At 36.9% G+C, this 17,529-nt stretch overlaps 5 protein-coding genes across 19 annotated transcripts; 1 reads left to right on the top strand and 4 right to left on the bottom strand.

Moving 5' to 3' along the window:
- Positions 1-240: 240 nt before the first annotated feature.
- On the bottom strand, positions 241-6,337 carry LOC108483386 (cysteine--tRNA ligase 2, cytoplasmic). 6 transcript variants are annotated; one of them, XM_017786760.2, is made up of 11 exons: positions 5,905-6,337; positions 5,460-5,728; positions 4,696-4,932; positions 4,547-4,610; positions 3,972-4,133; positions 3,111-3,281; positions 2,017-2,298; positions 1,781-1,906; positions 1,130-1,348; positions 914-1,030; positions 241-826 (listed from the first exon to the last, which is right to left on the bottom strand). In XM_017786760.2, the coding sequence occupies exons 3-11, from the start codon at positions 4,923-4,925 to the stop codon at positions 557-559; spliced, it is 1,641 nt and encodes a 546-aa protein (XP_017642249.1). In that variant the 5' UTR covers positions 4,926-4,932; positions 5,460-5,728; positions 5,905-6,337; the 3' UTR covers positions 241-556. The 6 variants fall into 6 exon arrangements, with proteins under 6 accessions (XP_017642249.1, XP_017642250.1, XP_017642252.1 ...); XM_017786761.2 differs by having other exon boundaries at positions 5,460-5,725; XM_017786763.2 differs by having other exon boundaries at positions 5,933-6,337.
- A 469-nt stretch (positions 6,338-6,806) lies between these two features.
- On the bottom strand, positions 6,807-8,665 carry LOC108480705 (probable phospholipid hydroperoxide glutathione peroxidase). Of its 2 annotated transcripts, none has more exons than XM_053022585.1 (6): positions 8,225-8,665; positions 8,027-8,103; positions 7,820-7,881; positions 7,555-7,673; positions 7,134-7,313; positions 6,807-7,047 (listed from the first exon to the last, which is right to left on the bottom strand). In XM_053022585.1, the coding sequence occupies exons 1-6, from the start codon at positions 8,459-8,461 to the stop codon at positions 6,970-6,972; spliced, it is 753 nt and encodes a 250-aa protein (XP_052878545.1). In that variant the 5' UTR covers positions 8,462-8,665; the 3' UTR covers positions 6,807-6,969. The 2 variants fall into 2 exon arrangements, with proteins under 2 accessions (XP_052878545.1, XP_017639271.1); XM_017783782.2 differs by having other exon boundaries at positions 6,807-7,034; positions 8,225-8,520.
- A 639-nt stretch (positions 8,666-9,304) lies between these two features.
- LOC108482878 (glutathione S-transferase T1-like) lies at positions 9,305-12,246 on the bottom strand. Of its 2 annotated transcripts, XM_017785968.2 has the most exons (7): positions 11,860-12,245; positions 11,690-11,763; positions 11,544-11,604; positions 11,403-11,456; positions 10,941-11,020; positions 10,308-10,513; positions 9,305-9,748 (listed from the first exon to the last, which is right to left on the bottom strand). In XM_017785968.2, the coding sequence occupies exons 1-7, from the start codon at positions 11,922-11,924 to the stop codon at positions 9,536-9,538; spliced, it is 753 nt and encodes a 250-aa protein (XP_017641457.1). In that variant the 5' UTR covers positions 11,925-12,245; the 3' UTR covers positions 9,305-9,535. The 2 variants fall into 2 exon arrangements, with proteins under 2 accessions (XP_017641457.1, XP_017641459.1); XM_017785970.2 differs by lacking the exon at positions 11,403-11,456 and having other exon boundaries at positions 11,860-12,246.
- Positions 12,247-13,651: 1,405 nt separating this feature from the next.
- LOC128285690 (glutathione S-transferase T1-like) lies at positions 13,652-14,984 on the bottom strand. 4 transcript variants are annotated; one of them, XR_008276225.1, is made up of 5 exons: positions 14,849-14,984; positions 14,646-14,748; positions 14,468-14,528; positions 14,327-14,379; positions 13,652-13,957 (listed from the first exon to the last, which is right to left on the bottom strand). XR_008276225.1 is itself a non-coding variant. In XM_053023579.1 (5 exons), the coding sequence occupies exons 1-5, from the start codon at positions 14,896-14,898 to the stop codon at positions 13,929-13,931; spliced, it is 240 nt and encodes a 79-aa protein (XP_052879539.1). In that variant the 5' UTR covers positions 14,899-14,984; the 3' UTR covers positions 13,652-13,928. The 4 variants fall into 4 exon arrangements, 1 of the variants encoding a protein (XP_052879539.1); XR_008276226.1 differs by having other exon boundaries at positions 14,468-14,572; positions 14,675-14,748; XR_008276227.1 differs by having other exon boundaries at positions 14,468-14,572; positions 14,702-14,748.
- Positions 14,985-15,142: 158 nt separating this feature from the next.
- On the top strand, positions 15,143-17,189 carry LOC108482877 (serine racemase). Of its 5 annotated transcripts, XM_053023575.1 has the most exons (8): positions 15,143-15,259; positions 15,341-15,407; positions 15,531-15,716; positions 15,790-15,876; positions 15,974-16,204; positions 16,289-16,362; positions 16,460-16,646; positions 16,838-17,189. In XM_053023575.1, the coding sequence occupies exons 3-8, from the start codon at positions 15,553-15,555 to the stop codon at positions 17,082-17,084; spliced, it is 990 nt and encodes a 329-aa protein (XP_052879535.1). In that variant the 5' UTR covers positions 15,143-15,259; positions 15,341-15,407; positions 15,531-15,552; the 3' UTR covers positions 17,085-17,189. The 5 variants fall into 5 exon arrangements, with proteins under 5 accessions (XP_052879535.1, XP_052879534.1, XP_052879538.1 ...); XM_053023574.1 differs by lacking the exon at positions 15,341-15,407; XM_053023578.1 differs by lacking the exon at positions 15,341-15,407 and having other exon boundaries at positions 15,473-15,716.
- Positions 17,190-17,529: the final 340 nt, after the last annotated feature.

The raw sequence follows: 17,529 nt of genomic DNA, 5'->3' as shown, positions 1-17,529 counted from the left end.
TACATTAAAATAATATTCTATATTTAGTATAAGTTTATTTTTTTTCATTTACTCTAAATTATATAAAAATAACATAATATATAATATGATAACTTAAAACAGATCAAACCAGAGCTCAAACCTTAAATGTTTAAACTCAAGTCTAAAGAGCCTAATCTTTTACCCGAATAATTTGGGAGACCTTTGGGTTGGGCATAAGTGGGTATCGTGACCCATAATCATTGCTAATCTGAACCAAACTTTAAAAAGGACAATATAACCACCATATTCATGCCTGTTACTAAAGTACTGTAATCAGAAGAGAAAAAATCTGGCTCACTGTCCGTGCAGCTGAAGGCCAAATAGAAGCAAGGCAATCAATCCGATCGTTAGAGAACTTGGTTCATTACACAAGTTTACTAGGTCAGAAAGGGAAAGACATTTTATAAATTATGAATCAAAACCGTCTAGAAATGGCCTTGATCCCACCAAATTGTTTTGACAATAAAAACCACCATACGAAGCAAATTCAATATGTTTTTTTTTTTTTGGTGAACTTGAATCAAGATCTGCATTCTTATGCACTTTCAGGCTTGGGAGGGACCTTCCGGCCCTCTGATGGCACTATTTCCGAGTCTTGTTGAACAGGAACACAAGGTCTCCAAATTGTTTCCGTGCCTACATCCATGAGTGCAATGCCCTTTGCTTGCAAATGAGCTCTCATCTGATCACTTTTCAAGAAGTCTTTGTTTCTCCTCACTTCAGCTCGCTCGTTAATTAGACGAATCACATCATCCTCCACCAACCCGGCTCTCGTCAATGCTTTCTCCTTTAATTGCAGCAAAACCTGTTTAGTAGAAATTCATCATCTTAAGTGTTAACTTTTACAGAAGGCATGAATCTGTAACATTATTTAATAAGTAAATCCAATCACCTCGTTATAAGACCAAGGTGGCTGCAATCCAAGAACATCCAAAACTTTTGTAACTTCGTTCTCAATCTCTTTAAGGGATTTAATTACCAATAATCTTTGTTGCTTTTGCTGCTTCTTCTGTCAAATTACAAGAGAAAATATATTTTTATCTTCCTTGGCATAGACTTATATATATATAAAAGAGAGTTACTAGCATTCGGAAAGATAAACAGATACCTTTAGCATGGTCAACAAATTGTTTACCAACTTCAATGCTTCTAGAAAGGCTCCAGTCAGTATAAGTGAAGTGCTCAAGTCATCTGACATTTTCACCTGGAACTCATTGCGGAGCTTGCTAATGCATTCCTTGGCGTCCGGACTAATCCGAGCTGGTTTGCCATCGTTGGGCATTTCTTCTTGTAGTTGCAATAGAGCATCTTGACAATCTTTCAAAGTCTGTACAACAAAGCAGGTAAGGATACTTTTCCTAAGGACTTGAATCTAAACTAACTCCAGGTACATTTGCCTGGAGTCTGTAATTCAGAAAAAAAAACTTGGGATCTCAGGTTGACTCAACAAATAATCTGGTCAGACTTTTTGAGTAACTTTTAACCTGGAAGAAACTCTACTGGTAGCGCAAATCCAATCAATTATAGAAGAATATTAAGTGGTAAAAGGAGGCCAATATTAAAATATAGCTGAACTCCAAGAAATGGAATGAGGCACGCTCCTGCATCCATGACACCTCAAAAGAATACAAGCCCTAGACAATTCATATAAACAAATTTTAAGCCTAAAAGGCCAGATCACTGTCCGTACTAAGACATCTGAATTCTGACCAACATATGCCTATTGTAAAGTAAAATAGAAGTGAAATAAGCTTTAAACCTGATATATGTAAAAAACAGCATCTGATGCACCTTCCAACTGAACAACGGAGTAATTGAGAGGAGAACGATAGTGTGCATTTATCAAGAAGTATCGCAAAGCCAGTGGATGATATCTCTCAGTAATCTAGAAGAAAACAAATAATTTAACACAAAAAAGGAAGCTCGTATGAGAATACTTCTGCAACTAGAACCAGGTGGGAGGAAAATCACATAAATAATAAGCCCCAACTTCACCTGGCGAATTGTGAAAAAGTTACCCAAAGATTTTGACATCTTCTCATTGTTATTAGTAACATGCCCATTGTGCATCCAATAACTTACGTCACTCTCTTCGCATGCAGCACAACTTTGAGCAATTTCATTTTCATGGTGAGGAAAAATCAAATCAAGCCCACCACCATGAATGTCAAATTTGAAGCTTAAATAATGTGCACTCATTGCACTACATTCTATGTGCCACCCAGGTCGTCCAGGTCCCCAAGGGCTGTCCCAAGATGGCTCACCTGGCTTTGCAGCCTGAAACAATTATTCAACATCAGAATTTGGAGTTGATGCCAACATTATAAATGGTAGGTAACTGATGCAAATAGAATGGATGAAGAAATTTTGACATTAGAATTTGTGCAACAATAGTTTCAATGAAATGTGTCATTATTATTGAAGGGGGAGGGGTATCTAAATTGCAAGTCTTAAATTTTGGTTATCTTGTAATTAGGGTTTGTCATCCTTGTACTCTATGTAACCTAGAGTTCAGATGAATGTTGGATAATGAGATGTGTCTTATGCAGATAGCTCACCGTTTTTTAAGTTTCCATATAATTTGAGGATAAGACCTCCGCATCTAAATGCGTCGGACATAGATGTCGAACACAAGTACTTTAGAGAAAATAAAAATTTCAGGTAACTTAGCTCGTACTTTAAATATAGTTGCCTATTAGAGTCCCATCCATAGAGTTTACGTGGTAGTTGTTTCAATCAACAGCTAGACATTAGAAAGCAATGGTAATTTGAATAATTTTTTTTATAGCTTGACCAGATTAAGCACAGTACAGCAACTCTAGAAGGGGCAAATTTTAGAATTTAGATGAAAAGTCGCAAGCATGAACACACTATAAATACCTACTCCTTAAATAAATTTAATAATAACTGAACCTAATTGAAGGGAGCTCAAGTAGCTTTATTTTTTTCAAAACAAGTCAAGCACATAAATTAAAGCTCCCCCATGATCAAGCCTCAAGATTTTAAAAGGAAAGAATCTTGGGCCCCTATAGGCTAGACTCAGCTTGATTACAAACCTAAAATCACTAGTAAGTTAGTAGGTTTTGCACCTTCCATAATGCAAAGTCGGAAGGATTACGCTTCCTTGAGTCAACAGCAACACGTTCACCTGCTCTATTGTTTTCCAGCTTCTGCCCAGATAACTTGCCATAATTTGGGAATTTATCAACAGCAAAAAACACATCGCCATCAACAACATATCCAAAGTCTTTGTTTATAATCTGCAAGATGAAATTATAGAGAAAGTTATGAGAGGAGTTAAAAAACGGCATATGAAGTAATTGCCTTCAGCCCTTCACACGTTATACTAATGCAATATATGTAATAGACTTCATGTTTAGCAGTTCAACAACTCTTAACAATTAAAATTGGCAACTTCAGCTCAATATGAATTGGTGCAAGTTAAAAACTGCTCTTCTACTTCTTCATGATCAATATTAGAAAGAAACATCTTAAACGCCTTCTAAGACCAGAGCTTGGGTCCTTGCTACATCATAGATTATCATTGGGGAGATGTAGATAAATTACAAGTATACAATACATGACAATGACAAGCCCAATAATAGCTTTTTATCACAATGATAAGGTAACGATCTGAAAATATAACTACCAGATATAACCCATTTAAATGAATCATACTTTTGTTAATGCAAATACATACATATGCACATTATGCATGCATACATAAAAACATAGTGCTATCATGAGTTTTAAATGTGCATAAACCTAATTATACTAGGAAAATTCCCCTAAAGTAGCAATAGAGATGCAACAGTGAACTCGACCATAAATATGTGCACTACATTTTCCACAAGGGGGGAGAGAGAGATGCACGATTGCTAAAGGGAGAGAGGAATCATGGTATTCATATTTCTACAAAATAAAACTGGCATATTAAATAGGAAGGAAACCTGAGTTATCATATCTTTGATCTGCTCCATGTGATCAGAAACACGTGGCTCATGTGTTGGAGAAAGGCACTGTAGATCACTCATATCTATATTATATTCTTTACAGTACCGGTCACTCAAACTTATTGGATCTTCTCCAGTCTCATTGGCTCGACGAATTATCTGAAAAAGTCCAATCAGTAGCTCTCATAATATGAGAAAGACATAATTGTTATTGAGATATGAGAGATGGACTATCAGTCAGAAAGTAAAAGTGGCAAACCATAAGCAACAAGAGAACACATTCTGTCTATAACATCTCCAGAAAGAATGCTCATAAACAAGTTCAAAACAGATATACAAATCAAATAGACGTCAACTGTTGACATAATTATTCAATAAACTCAAAAGGAGAAAACAACTATTAAGTTGAAGTTTCAACTCCCCACCCCAATATTAGAAATACATAAGTTGAATGCATCAGATTCAAATGATAAGTATCATTTCAACATCATAAAAAAAAAAAAAACGGTCATTGCTCTCAACTAAATCACCAAAAACCGAAAGCAAAGAGCTGCTCAGATAGAAATTCAAACCTTATCATCAACATCAGTAAAATTCCTGACATAAGTAACCTCATAACCCAAATGCTTAAGGTACCTGTATAATTCCAATAGTCAGCAACCAATTTTAAAAATAAAGGGGGAAAAAAGTACAAGGGGTTTCTCTAAGACAAATTATGCACCTGTAAAGGACATCAAAGGAAACGGCAGCACGAGCATGGCCAAGGTGACTGAAATCATAGGCAGTGACACCGCAGACATACATGCGAACTTTTCCAGGGATTTTGGGCTTGAAAACCTCTTTTTGCTGAGTCATGGTATTGTAAACAACAAATTGGAATTCTTGGGTTTCCTTCTTAGCCATCGGTTTAGAAGCTTTTTTTTGGTTTGTTTCTTGCTTTGAGGGATCCATTCTGACCCTAAACAATTACCCATTTTTCTAAAAACTTAAATCACATGTAAATTAGTAAGTATCTCCAACACCCTACATCAATGGCAAAAAAAGATTTCATTTTGAGATGCTTTAACAATGAATTCATGCTTTAATAACTGGGAACCTTTAAACAGTGAATTCCAACACCCTACATCAATGGCCAAAAATAAAAAGTTCAAGCTTCAAAAAAAAAATGTTAACTCCAGTAAAGTTAAAAGAAATAACTGGAAATTCAAGCTTTTGAGACACTTTAACAGTGAATTCAAAATTTAAAATCCATGTATCTCTCATTCAAAGAATAGACCAAAGAAACAATCTTTAACAACGAATTCAATATAACATTAAACATTAAAGAAACAAAACGATGCATTAAGTGATTGAAGAACGAAAAGAACTCACCGATGCAAAAACCCAAAAAGAAAATTTGATTTACTGGCAACTTCGAGGACAAGTAGGATTGAATATAAAAGGGATTGAAAAAGAACATAGTTTCTCTTGAAGCCATGGATATACCTGGAATTGGATGAAATTGACCAGCAGCACAGCGGGACAGCAACGGCTGAAGGCTGGAGCAGAGAAGGAGAAGACAGTAGTGAACGCCGGCGACAGAGGAAGCAGCAGCTTCACCTGCTGGTAAGCGGCACAACAACACCTAGGGATTTTTGGTGAAAATAGGAACTGATTTGGGGGATTTGGGAATAATGTTAAAGGCAAAGGTATAGGGCTGCTGTCTTAAATTTGTTCTGTCACGTCCTTTTTATAAGTAAAATTCTTTAAAGCTGCTACAATGAACACAAAAAAAGCTATGTCACTACTAAGTACTTCCCCGTGATTAGGGGCAAAACTAAAAATTTTGTGAAAGGTTTTCGATAAAATTAAAAGAATTTTGGCATAAACCCAATCCTAAACTAATCCCCAACACTGTCCATTTATCAAAAAACAAGGCAACTAATTACACCTTGAAAAACCAAGAACCCAACAAGAACCTGAAGGTAAAAGGGGTTCCAGCAATGATGAGCGACGACAACGGAGAACCCAGAAGAGTGCAAGCTGCTTGAGCCTTGAAATATTGGACGGTGGTTAGTGAAGTGACCAGAAAGTGAAGGTGCGTCACTGCGTTGGGTTACGGTGGTCGGTGGTGACTGGTGGCTGTCGGCACTCGGTGGTAGGGATATTTTCAGAGGAAGCAAGATATTTGGGGAGATAAGAACATTAGATTACTGATTCGGGTTAGTAGATTGGGGATTTTTGTGTTATTTTTTGTTTTAGATTAGGGATTTTCGGGTTGGCTTAAGGCTACCGGGTTAGTATCAGTGGGTTATGGATTTTTAATATTGGATTGGTTTATTGGGTGGGTCGGTGGTTGAGGGCTTGGGCGGGCAATACATATAATATAATATTAATTTTTAAAAATTCGATTAATTACCCTATTCTAAACAGAATTAAAATTTAAAAAGATGTATAAATTTAAAAAATCTCAATTCAACAAATTGATTAAAAATTTTCCACACTCAAAAATGGTAAAAATATACTTTAAAATTTGATAATTGTTTTAAAGGGTAATTTATTTTATTTTATAAAATATTGGAATAATTTTGTTATTTTTTAAAAATCTTATGATATTTCTAAGATTCCTAATTTAACTGCCATATTTTATTCCAAAAGATTTTATTAAAATTGCGAGGCTAATTGGCCAAACTTTCATGTACAATCAGTGATGCATGGAACGCAGAGATCTGCATAAGTATCATTTTACTGATGAAAGAATTACAATTCTCAAGGACATGAGCTTTGAGCATGAAATTCTTGTAATTTGTCGCTAAGTTCTAAAATTATTTCTATTATTGATAAATTCTAAAATTTGTAAATATTATATAATATATATAATATGTATAAATATATTAAGTTATAGGGTTCAACTTGCAAATTCTGGTACAGTCTAACCCATCTTAACAGATGGAAGGAAAAAAGAAGAAGAGAGAAACATCATCGTAATAGATTTTATTGGTAAAAACATTTAACTTTATTCACTCAAAGCCTGAGGTGACGAAGCCCAAAACATCAGCCAAGCAGTTTCTTTATATCCTTCTGCAAATATCAACTGAAATCGATTAGGAGCTTTGATCATTGAATGGTGTGATGGGTATAAATGAAGCAAAAGAAAAGGCAAAAATGGAGGTGTGTTACCTCGATGCTAATAGGGGAAGTAGTGGGGGCATAACGATCCACAACATGTCCCTCTTTATCCACCAGGAACTTGGCAAAATTCCACTTGATGTCGTCCCCCAGAAGTCCACCCAAAGCTCCACCTTTGCTAGCCTTCAGGAATTTGTATATCGGAGCTGCGTTCTCGCCATTCACATCCACCTGCAATCCATTGAAATGAAGTCAACTCCAACATGCCTAAAACCATGTGGACATGAGGAAAAGAGCTCGTTATCTTAATGTCATTGAAGCCTTTACAAAGGCTTGCACACCATATTATCACGTAGGCAACCGGAATAAGGAGTTTTGCAGACCCAAAAAGACTAGTTATTAAGCTAAGAAACATTAACTATATAAAGTACAATTAGCAACATCAATCATATAAAGTCAAAAGGATATATACCTTATCAAATATGGGGTATTCAGCTTTAAAGCGAGTGCAAGCAAACTCCAAGATTTCTTCATTGTTCCCTGGCTCCTGACCCCCAAACTGGTTACATGGAAATGCCAGAATCTCGAAACCTGACCCGACACACCAGCAAATCAAATAATCAAATGGCAGTTCCATGATACTTCAAGTGCTGTCTACACCTCAACTTCACTGAAAACAACTAAAGGCTCATGAATGGTCCTCAGAAACAAGAAGCTACAGGGATGCTAAAACAAACCTTGATCTTTATATTTCTCGTACAATTTACTCAGCTCAGTGTAGTTGGAGTTGGTCAAGCCACTGCATCAACATTTTAAAGCACCAAATTCAAAACAGTCCAGAAATTAAAGCTAAAAATCCAACAAGTAGGCCAAAGAAAAGTATCATCTAAATGTGCAATCAATCCACCATATCCTTGTTACACAAAATTGATATTTAGAGGTACCATTGTGATGCAACATTGACAATCAAGAGGACCTTGCCCTTGTAAATGCTTAAATCGACGTCATTTCCTTTTGCATCCTGAAGAACCAAACCCATATCTTAAGGAGGGGAGGGACATTGAAAATTGAATCAAAGACAAAACTAAATTTGAATCAAATAAACTTCGTTTGTCGGGGTAAAATTTATACCCAAAACCAACCTTAACAGTGAAGTCATGAACTGACCCCTTGGAGGACTGAGCAGCCATAGTATGATCAAATCTCAAACTACCCACGAGAGACCTTGGAGACCCTGTTTTGATCGAGTGAGATACCAGATAAACTGGTGAAATCTGTGGAAAACTCAAAAGGGTTTGGTTGAAACTCGGTGAGGAACGCTTTCCTAAAAGTAGAGAAGCAGACACAGCAAGTGCACTTAGATTTCGTCGAACGAGCATATTTCAAGTAAAACAGGAATCTTTTGGAGCCTTGTGAAAAATCTTGGCCCGGGGGTGGGGGTTAGTAGGATTGTGAAGATGGTGTCTACACGTGGACTTTTCATCTCTTAACACGTATGATAAATCAGGGCCATCTGTCGAGTCGTTGAATACGGAGAGGTGAGTAAGGATCAGGATCTCTTGCAGCAGAGAATACGTAATGGAGGCAGCCAATTTAGCAACTTTCTGTGGTTCTCCAGAAGCGATTTTAGATACAAGGAAGCTATGTGTGGATGAAAACACTATTCGATCTTGTTAAGCAATTTAGATTCTTAAATGTGACATTTATGATATAAATGGAAAGTGCTATATGCTCAAATACGTGTAGAACTAGATAAATAGTCGAAAAGATAACATAAAACCCAGTCCTAGAATTCATTCGATTCCATTCACTGATTACATTGTTAAGGAAAATGCGTCTTTGAAACTTTTCAAGCTGGGCATTTGAGCCCCCATAGACCAGAATAGTTAATGGTTTTTCACTATAGAGCATTTTATCAAATAACTGTAAAACATTCGCTTGTAATAAGGTCAATGACATGAACACGACAGCTCTGAATGTTGATACAGTTAAGCTTCAGGAGCCAGCTAGTTCATATATCTGTATAAGTCAAATAGCTAGAATTTGGTTATTTCTAGTTTTTGTTTGAAGTAAAAACTTCTTTATGACAAGCGACCATATGGGATTTTTGTAGCCTTTTTAATGATTAAGGTACAGTTTTTTCAGCAGGCATTTTGGCTGCTTGGTGTACCCTATAGAGATCTGCTAGTGGTAGGGTAGGGGAACCAAAATACGATGCAAAATTGCAAAACCCTTAGAGCAAGGGCAACAAATAATATCCATTAGTGATACTGATCAAGCAACACAGCTTTTGAGAATGAAAATTTGCAACAATAGATACTAGAGTTAGGACAACAGCATAAATCTAACCATAGGACTTGCAGTATAAACCATAGGTAAAACATGTATCGTGTTTATACAAGCTAATAATTGCTTATCATCTGGAAATAAGTACTTGGTAATACGGTTTTCCCTCACATTCTAGAAACCAACGGCCTTTTCATGTTGGATCCGCCTTCATTTTTTGCTGCCTTTAACCGCTGATGTTGTTGTCTTTCTTTGGCCAGCATGATGACTCTATGTACTTCATCAAAGTGAGGACTTGTGGCATTTCTTGTGTTCTCAATCCATTGCTGCACTTTCTTGTGCGGACCCAATAACCTAGTGCGATCCTTCTCATCCAAAACCTACATCCAATAAACTTTTATCAAATTTCAATATCTTTCCAAAGATTCTGAGATTAGCAATCGATCTTGAAGAGTTAATTTATAGAAACAAAAACTTTTGTCACCGAATAACATATACCGGAGTGGTGTAGGTCAGGGGGAAGCACTGCAAGCAATAAAATATATGTAGGTTTTAGCAGGAAGGTAAATCTCAGGACTAGTCTTGAGCTCTGTTTTAAAACAGATGAAACATGACAATCTTTTCTGCTGAAATGTAGGCAGACAAGTCCATAACTAAAACTTGCGCTAGTGCGACCCCATTTTATGATGCTTATAAAGGATGCGGTCCTAAAAAGTACACAACGGGGAGATCCAAGAAACGATCTATGTAGTGGGAAAAAGGCTCAGGTTGTTGTGCAGATGATTATGGTGATGAGTGGTAGCACATGAGTGTCTTGAAGGAAAAAGGTAACCTAAGGAGGACAATCCTGAACCTATATCACAATACATTATGTTCCACCAGAGAAGTGAACAACAAAAGATTGAAATTTGGACAAAAAATCAAGTCACAAAAAGGTACCTCAAGTTGCATTAACTCGCAAACAAGGCTAAGATCTGCTATGGATGGTTGGTTCCCGCCTAGCAAAAAACGCCCATTACCCTTGAGCCAAAAGGACTCTAGCTTTGAAAGAGATGAGGACAGAATTATCTCAGCTTCAGCAGCTACTTGTGGATTCAATGGACGGCCAAGTATAGGTGCTATTGTAGTATTGAAAACATATGGGGCTGAAAAGAGAATCATCGAGTTCAAAAGGCTATCTTACCCAAGGAAGGGAACATTTATATGCATAACAAAATAGCCAAGCATATGTCATAGGAGATGATGAAACCACATAGACGACAAAAAGTGAATTTGAGTTGCACACACAGTCAAGCACAATCATTTATTGATGTGAAGATGCCAAAACTAAAGAATGGAAGGAATTTAGCATCCTGATAGTCTAATATTGTAGTTAAGGGAAAAGAAGTGCACAAATCTGATGCTTGAAATGGCAATCCAGAGAAAATGTTGTTATAGTAATGGGATTGATCCAGAAGGGGTAACAACATTCATAAAGCAAGAATTGTGATAAAAGCAATATTGTCCTACACTATCAATCACCATTCATCAATCATTTAAATAGTTTGAATCTTTTCAGTGTTAATTATACACCTGCACCACGACGTAAGTTGGAGTGATGCCAATCCAACACCGAATGTATCTTACTTCTCTTGAAAACGTCAGCTGGATACCTTAAAACACGGATGAGTAAATTTGTTAAGAATTGAGTTGCAGATCAAACTGAACGTGGAATGTACCAAAAATACATTTGAAAATCATGTGGTTAGAATTAGAAACCACATAAGTTCAAGTAAAACAATAATCCAGAGCACATAGATATCAGCAAGTAAGTCAGATGTCATAAGATCCTTCTAGCATTAACACCGTGCCGTTGATATACCACTTATGTTATTCAACTATCCATGTGAAAATAGTGATATAGCACTGTATGTAAGTAATAGTATAAAGAAGCTTAGCAAGGAACTCCAAAAAGTAAGTATGGAAGAAATTGTATCAACAGACACTATCCCTATCCATAGAATGTAAGCTGAAAGAGAAAGCAACCGCACTTACCAATGGTCTGCAACACCAGGAAATGCGCAAGCAAGATAGATAAGAATGGCATGGCTGCAAAAATTTATATATACTGAATATGTAGGAAACCTTTGAAATGAGGGGAAAAAGCAAGGGGTAAACTAAATACTCTTCAAATACCTCTCAAACAACTTAAATCTTCCATCAGCAATGGCAGGCAGCTGTTTCATGGGATTTATTTCTGCAACAAAATCATTGGAATAATTTCATGACACTAATAATTAATTATAACTCGAATGGTGAATTAATTAAGAATGAAACAATACCTGCGAATTCAGGAGTTAAATGCTGACCCTTCGATATGTGTACTTTGATCTCCTCATAGTCTATACCATTTACCCTAAATATACAAAAAAGAAAAAAAGAACAATTTTGAAGAAAGAGAAAAACACCCAGAATCAGATAGTTGAAAATCAGTAAAAGAAATTAAATTTACTTGCAGAAGATGATGACAGCACGACATGGCTGAGACATTCGATCTGCATATACTTTGAGCTTCATTTCCACCCCCCCCTTTTTCTTTTTTCTTTTTTATCTATTTTGGGTTTCTGCCTTTGTTTCTTTGCCCTCCTGTCCCCCTCTCACCTGCTGCCTTATTGGGATTGGTTATGGATAAGAGTTGGTCTTTGGGCTTTAGCCATTTCAGTACATTTCCTTCACAAGGACAAAAACATGGTATACGCTTTTGTCCTTTACTAACAAGCTTAGTCCAAAGCGTCGTCGTATGATCCCTACCGAATTACATTATGGTATCTCTAAGCTGATCTAATCTCATTAACATTCGTCTCAGGCTTTCGGCATTTGCTTACTCTGTCAAAGTTATATTTTATAAGTCGTTAAAGTTAATCTTTATCTTCCTTCTTAAAGTTTATGGCTTCATTCTCCACCTTTTCTTTCATTATACATTAGACCCAGTTTACAGTAGCCAAATTCGAAGTGTTTGCATCAATAATTTTGCATCCTTTTAGTTTGGATAGTTGACAATGGGGCTCCGTATTTACAGTTATATTTCTTAATTGGATGTTGCTTTAGCCAGATTATAGCTTCTGAAATTGTTTGGTTTGTTCCTGTTTCTCCCAAATTTGGAATTGAAGTGTTGGATTCAGTGGCTTAAAGATGGAAGTAAACAAGGAGAAGTATGCTGCTGATCTCTCTATCCAAGAAGCACGGGCGCGCTCGGTTCTTTCATACACAAAACTCCACTTATTACCTCAGAGTCTCTGCATGCTATTTCTGGAAGGGAGGCTGTTCTTCAAGTATGAATGTTTTCAAAAGGGGTAAAGGGAATCATCTCTTACTTGTTTTCATCTTATTCTCCAAATTAACACACTCTTCTATGTGTTGCTTAACAGGGAAGTATCCATATTCAGAGGTGCTCGCAATGCTATATTTTCACTTGATGATCAACAGGCTGCTGAGGGAGTTGTAACTCATAGCAGGTTTACTTAAAACCCATCTATGATCCATGTATACCCTTCATTATGTTTCCTTCCCCGGCTATTTAATTGGGTTAGACCTGATCACATCCTCCAAAATTAGTGGTAACCATGCTGCAGAATTGGCATTGGCTGCAAAGTTAGGATCGTTGCATATGTAGTTAATACCGAAGACTGCTCCACAGTGCAAAGTTCAGAGTGTGGTACGGTGGTCAGGTTATATGGAGTGAGCCAACATGCAGTCAAGGGAGGAAACTGCAGCCAATGTGTTGCAAGAAACTGGGGCAGCTCTAATACATGCACATGCTGATGGGCGCATTATAAGGTAGTACATTGAACACTTCTAAGCTGTGAATGCTGTAATTTAAGGTTATAACGGGGAATTAGTTGATATGGAAATCTTTTTTCAGTGGGCAGGGTACCATATCCTTGGAGCTTTTAGAGCAAGCTCGTCATATAGACACTATAAGAGTTCCCATCAGTGGTTTGCGTTGCAGAGTTTTTTTTCTGTCAATTTTATGGTTATTATTCTTGCATGATTGATCACCTTTTTGTCGTTTTTTTTTTTTTGAGTTTTTTCTTCTCAAGTACAAATGGTTTCTGAAAATCTGCAGGAGGTGGCTTGAAATCAGGGGTGGCATTGGCTGCCAAGTCTATCAATCCTGCCATTTGAATTTTGGCTGCTGAACCAAAGGGAGCAAATGATGCAACTCAATCAAAAGTGGCGGTAGAATTGTAACCTTACCTGAAACAAATACGGTTGCTGATGGCCTGAGAGCTTTCCTTGGTGAATTCACCTGGTAAATTCATTCCCATGGTGTCTTATTGATGTGTGAAGGATATATTCACTGTATGTAGATGTTCTCTTTTATCAGTTAGTGCACTAGCTATCAGCAAACAGCACTGTGTCTTAGCTTTCAGTAAGTCTCATTCTATGCCTTATGATTAATTAGGCCCATAGAACGTAATAACAGTGGACGATACAGAAAAAATCAAAGCGATGAGACTCTGCTATGAAATCCTTAAAGTTGCAGTTGAACCAAGTGGAGCCATAGGGCTTGCAGGTGTATTATCTGATAGCTTCAGGAACAACCCTGCCTGGAAGGAATGCAACCAAATAGGATTATACTTTCAGGAGGTAATGTAGATCTTGGAAGTGCTGTGGAATTCATTTAGCAAATGAAATTTACCATTGTTATTGCTACTCCTATTTAAAACTTTTTTTTCCCTTTTAAATTTAAGTTTGATCTCTAAATGCTGATATGTAAACCAATTACTTTGGTGGCAACTATTAATCCTAGTATGATGATATGTCATTCAACCATTCGTGCAAATATAGATGTAGCACTGTAAATTAGTATAAAGAAGCTGAGCAAGGAACTCCAACAAATAAGCATGGAAAATATTCAATATCAACAGACGCTATCGCTGTCAATACTCTCCAAAAGAGAAAGAAACTGCACTTACCAATAGTCGCAACTCCAGGAAACGCATAAGCAAGATAGATATGAATGGCATGGCTGCAAAAATTTATATATACTGAATATGTAGGAAACCTTTGAAATGGGGGGAAAAAAGCAAGGGGTATATGAAATACTTTTTAAATACCTCTCAAACAACTTAAATCTTCCATCAGCAATGGCAGGCAGCTTTTGCATGAGATTTATTGCTGCAACAAAATCATAGGAAAAAAAACTGAACATGTCCAGTTTCCTACAAATAATTTCATAACACTAATTAATTGATTATAATTTGAAAGGTGAAATAATTAAGAATGAAAGAATACCTTCGTCGAACAAAAAAAAAAAAAAAAACCTTCGAATTCAGGAGTTAGATGCTGACCCTTTGGGATATGGACTTTGATCTCCTCATATTCTATACCATTTACCCTAAATATACAAAAAAGAAAAAAGGAACAATTTTGAAGAAAGGGAAAAAACACCCAGAATGAAATAGTAGTTGAAAATAAGTAAAAGAGTTGAAATTTACTTGCAGAAGAAGATGACAGCACGAGATGGCTGAGACATTCGATCTGGCATATACTTTGAGCTTCAATTTTTTTTTTTCCTTTTTGTTCTAACGATTCTGGGTTTCTGCCTTTGTGTTTTTAGTTTGTTTCCGCCCCTCCTATTTGGGATGGACTATGGATAGGAGTTGGTCTTTAGGCTTTAGCCATTTTACATTTCCCACGAGTACAGAAAAAACATGATTTAATCCTCGTCCAAAGCGTCGTCGTATGATCCCTAGCTAATTACATTGATATCATCTCTAATTTAATCTCTTATTGATATTTCCGTTTCTGGCTTTGGGCATTTGCTTACTCTCTCTCACCAGGTTTATAAAATCCGAACAAATAAGAGAACAGCACTCAAGTTTGTATCTTTCTCCAAGTCATATTCTGTAAGTTGTTAATGTTTTAATCTTTATTCTCCATTCTTAATGTTTATGGATTCATCCTCCTCCTTTCCTTTCATTTTACAGTAGACCCATTATACAGTTGCTAAAATCCAAGTGTTTTCATCAATAAATTTGCATCCTTTTTAGTTTGGTTAGTTGACAATGGGACTTCTGTATTTACAGTTATATTTGTTAATTTGAGGTTGCTTTAGCCAGATTGTAGCTTCTGAAATTGTTTGGTTTGTTCCTGTTTCTCCCAAATTTGGAATTGAAGTGTTGGATTCAGTGGCTTAAAGATGGAAGTAAACAAGGAGAAGTATGCTGCTGATCTCTCCTCTATCAAACAAGCACGGGCGCGCATCAGTTCTTTCATACACAAAACTCCACTTATGACCTCAGGATCCCTGGATGCTATTTCTGGAAGGAGGCTGTTCTTCAAGTGTGAATGTTTCCAAAAGGGGTAAAAGGAATCATTATTTACTTGTTTTCATCTTATTCTCCAAATTAAGACTGTTCTATGTGTTGCTTAACAGGGGAGCATTCAAATTCAGAGGTGCTTGTAATGCTATATTTTCACTTGATGATCAGCAGGCTGCTAAGGGAGTTGTAACTCATAGCAGGTTTACTTGAAACCCATCCATGATCTATACCCTTCATTCTGTTTCCTTTCCCTTGCTATTTAATTGGGTTATACCTGATCACATCCTTCAAAATTAGTGGTAACCATGCTGCAGCATTGGCTTTGGCTGCAAAGTTACGCGGGATCACTTCATATATAGTTATACCGAAGAATGCTCCGCAGTGCAAAGTTCAGAATGTTGTGCGTTATGGTGGTCAGGTTATATGGAGTGAGACAACAATCAAGTCGAGGGAGGAAACTGCAACCAAGGTGCAGCAAGAAACTGGGGCTGCTCTTATACATCCATATAATGATGGACGCATTATAAGGTAATCCATTGAACATTTCTAAGCCGAGAATACTGTAATTTAATGTTATATCGGTGAATTAATTGATATGGAAATCTGTTTCAGTGGGCAGGGTACCATATCCTTGGAGCTTTTAGAGCAAGCCCCTCATATAGACACTATAGTAGTTCCCATCAGTGGTTTGTGTTGCAGCCTTTTTTCTGTGATCGATCACCTTTTTTTGTTTTTTTGCGAGTTTTTTCTTCTCAAGTACAAATGGTTTTTGAAAATCTGCAGGAGGTGGCTTGATATCAGGGGTGGCATTGGCTGCCAAGTCAATCAATCCTGCCATTCGAGTTTTGGCTGCTGAACCAAAGGGAGCAAATGATGCAGCTCAATCAAAAGCAGCCGGTAGAATTGTAACCTTACCTGAAACAAATACGGTTGCTGATGGCCTGAGAGCTTTCCTTGGTGAATTCACCTGGTAAATTCATTTTCATGGTGCCTTATTGATGTGTGAAGGATATATTCCTTGTTTGTAGATGTTTTCTTTTATCAGTTAGTGCACTAGTTATCTGCACACAGCACTGTGTCTTAGCTTTCAGGAACTACACATATCTACTTGTTAGTTCACAAATTTCAGTCAGTCTCATTCTATGCCTTATGATTAATCAGGCCCATAGTACGTGACCTCGTCGACGACGTAATTACAGTAGACGATACTGAAATAATCAAAGCAATGAGACTCTGCTATGAGATCCTTAAAGTTGCAGTTGAACCAAGTGGAGCCATAGGTCTAGCAGCTGTCTTATCTGATAGCTTCAGGACCAACCCTGCCTGGAAGGACTGCAACCAAATAGGAATTATACTTTCAGGAGGTAATGTAGATCTTGAAGTGCTGTGGAATTCATTTAGCAAATGAAATTTACCATTGTGATTGCTACTCCTATTTAAACCTTTTTTCCCTTTAAACTTCGCTTTGATCTCTAAATGCTAATATGAAATCCAATTACTTTGGTTGCAACTATTATTAATCCTAGTACTCACAATCTTTACATGGACAATCAAATGTGAGATTAGCGTTAACAGAGAAAACTGAGAATTGTGGTCAAGACTGAAATTTGTATGAGAATATTTGTGGAGACAGTAAAGAATCAAGGGAAAATTAACAATAAAGTGATCCAAAACACCAGAGAGAGGCCATTTATTGGGAGGTAGAATCAACAGAGTTCCACATACCCAAAAATACCCCTACAGGCTGCAAGAACCCAAGGGTGCAACCGTGCAAGCTTGTTCCATCTATTTTAGGCTTCTTCCTCTTTCTCTTACTCCTCCATCCCCATTTGATAGCATCGCTGAAGGTACTA

This window comes from Gossypium arboreum, chromosome 12, assembly GCF_025698485.1.
Source record: "Gossypium arboreum isolate Shixiya-1 chromosome 12, ASM2569848v2, whole genome shotgun sequence".
Classification (NCBI taxonomy): Eukaryota; Viridiplantae; Streptophyta; class Magnoliopsida; order Malvales; family Malvaceae; genus Gossypium; species Gossypium arboreum.
The sequence above is the reverse complement of the archived record's forward strand: the minus strand, read 5'-3'. Positions and strand labels throughout refer to the sequence as shown.

Excerpts from the sequence above, each read along its gene's own strand:
- LOC108483386 (XM_053022584.1), bottom strand. The coding sequence starts at position 4,925 with ATGGATCCCTCAAAGCAAGAAACAAACCAAAAAAAAGCTTCTAAACCG. Across the intron at positions 1,907-2,016 it reads ACTTTTTCACAATTCGCCAG|ATTACTGAGAGATATCATCC; the intron begins GTGAAGTTGGGG and ends GTTTTCTTCTAG. Across the intron at positions 1,031-1,129 it reads ATTTGTTGACCATGCTAAAG|AAGAAGCAGCAAAAGCAACA; the intron begins GTATCTGTTTAT and ends GTAATTTGACAG.
- LOC108480705 (XM_053022585.1), bottom strand. The coding sequence starts at position 8,461 with ATGCTCGTTCGACGAAATCTAAGTGCACTTGCTGTGTCTGCTTCTCTA. Across the intron at positions 7,882-8,026 it reads GTCAATGTTGCATCACAATG|TGGCTTGACCAACTCCAACT; the intron begins GTACCTCTAAAT and ends ATGTTGATGCAG. Across the intron at positions 7,048-7,133 it reads CTTCCCCTATTAGCATCGAG|TTGATATTTGCAGAAGGATA; the intron begins GTAACACACCTC and ends AATCGATTTCAG.
- LOC108482878 (XM_017785968.2), bottom strand. The coding sequence starts at position 11,924 with ATGAAGCTCAAAGTATATGCAGATCGAATGTCTCAGCCATGTCGTGCT. Across the intron at positions 11,764-11,859 it reads GCTGTCATCATCTTCTGCAA|GGTAAATGGTATAGACTATG; the intron begins GTAAATTTAATT and ends TTGTATATTTAG. Across the intron at positions 11,021-11,402 it reads CCTGGTGTTGCAGACCATTG|GTATCCAGCTGACGTTTTCA; the intron begins GTAAGTGCGGTT and ends CCGTGTTTTAAG.
- LOC128285690 (XM_053023579.1), bottom strand. The coding sequence starts at position 14,898 with ATGCCAGATCGAATGTCTCAGCCATCTCGTGCTGTCATCTTCTTCTGC. Across the intron at positions 14,529-14,701 it reads CAAAGTCCATATCCCAAAGG|CAATAAATCTCATGCAAAAG; the intron begins GTCAGCATCTAA and ends ATTTTGTTGCAG. Across the intron at positions 14,380-14,467 it reads AGATTTAAGTTGTTTGAGAG|CCATGCCATTCATATCTATC; the intron begins GTATTTAAAAAG and ends AAATTTTTGCAG.
- LOC108482877 (XM_053023574.1), top strand. The coding sequence starts at position 15,553 with ATGGAAGTAAACAAGGAGAAGTATGCTGCTGATCTCTCCTCTATCAAA. Across the intron at positions 15,717-15,789 it reads TGTGAATGTTTCCAAAAGGG|GGGAGCATTCAAATTCAGAG; the intron begins GTAAAAGGAATC and ends GTTGCTTAACAG. Across the intron at positions 16,647-16,837 it reads TTCCTTGGTGAATTCACCTG|GCCCATAGTACGTGACCTCG; the intron begins GTAAATTCATTT and ends ATGATTAATCAG.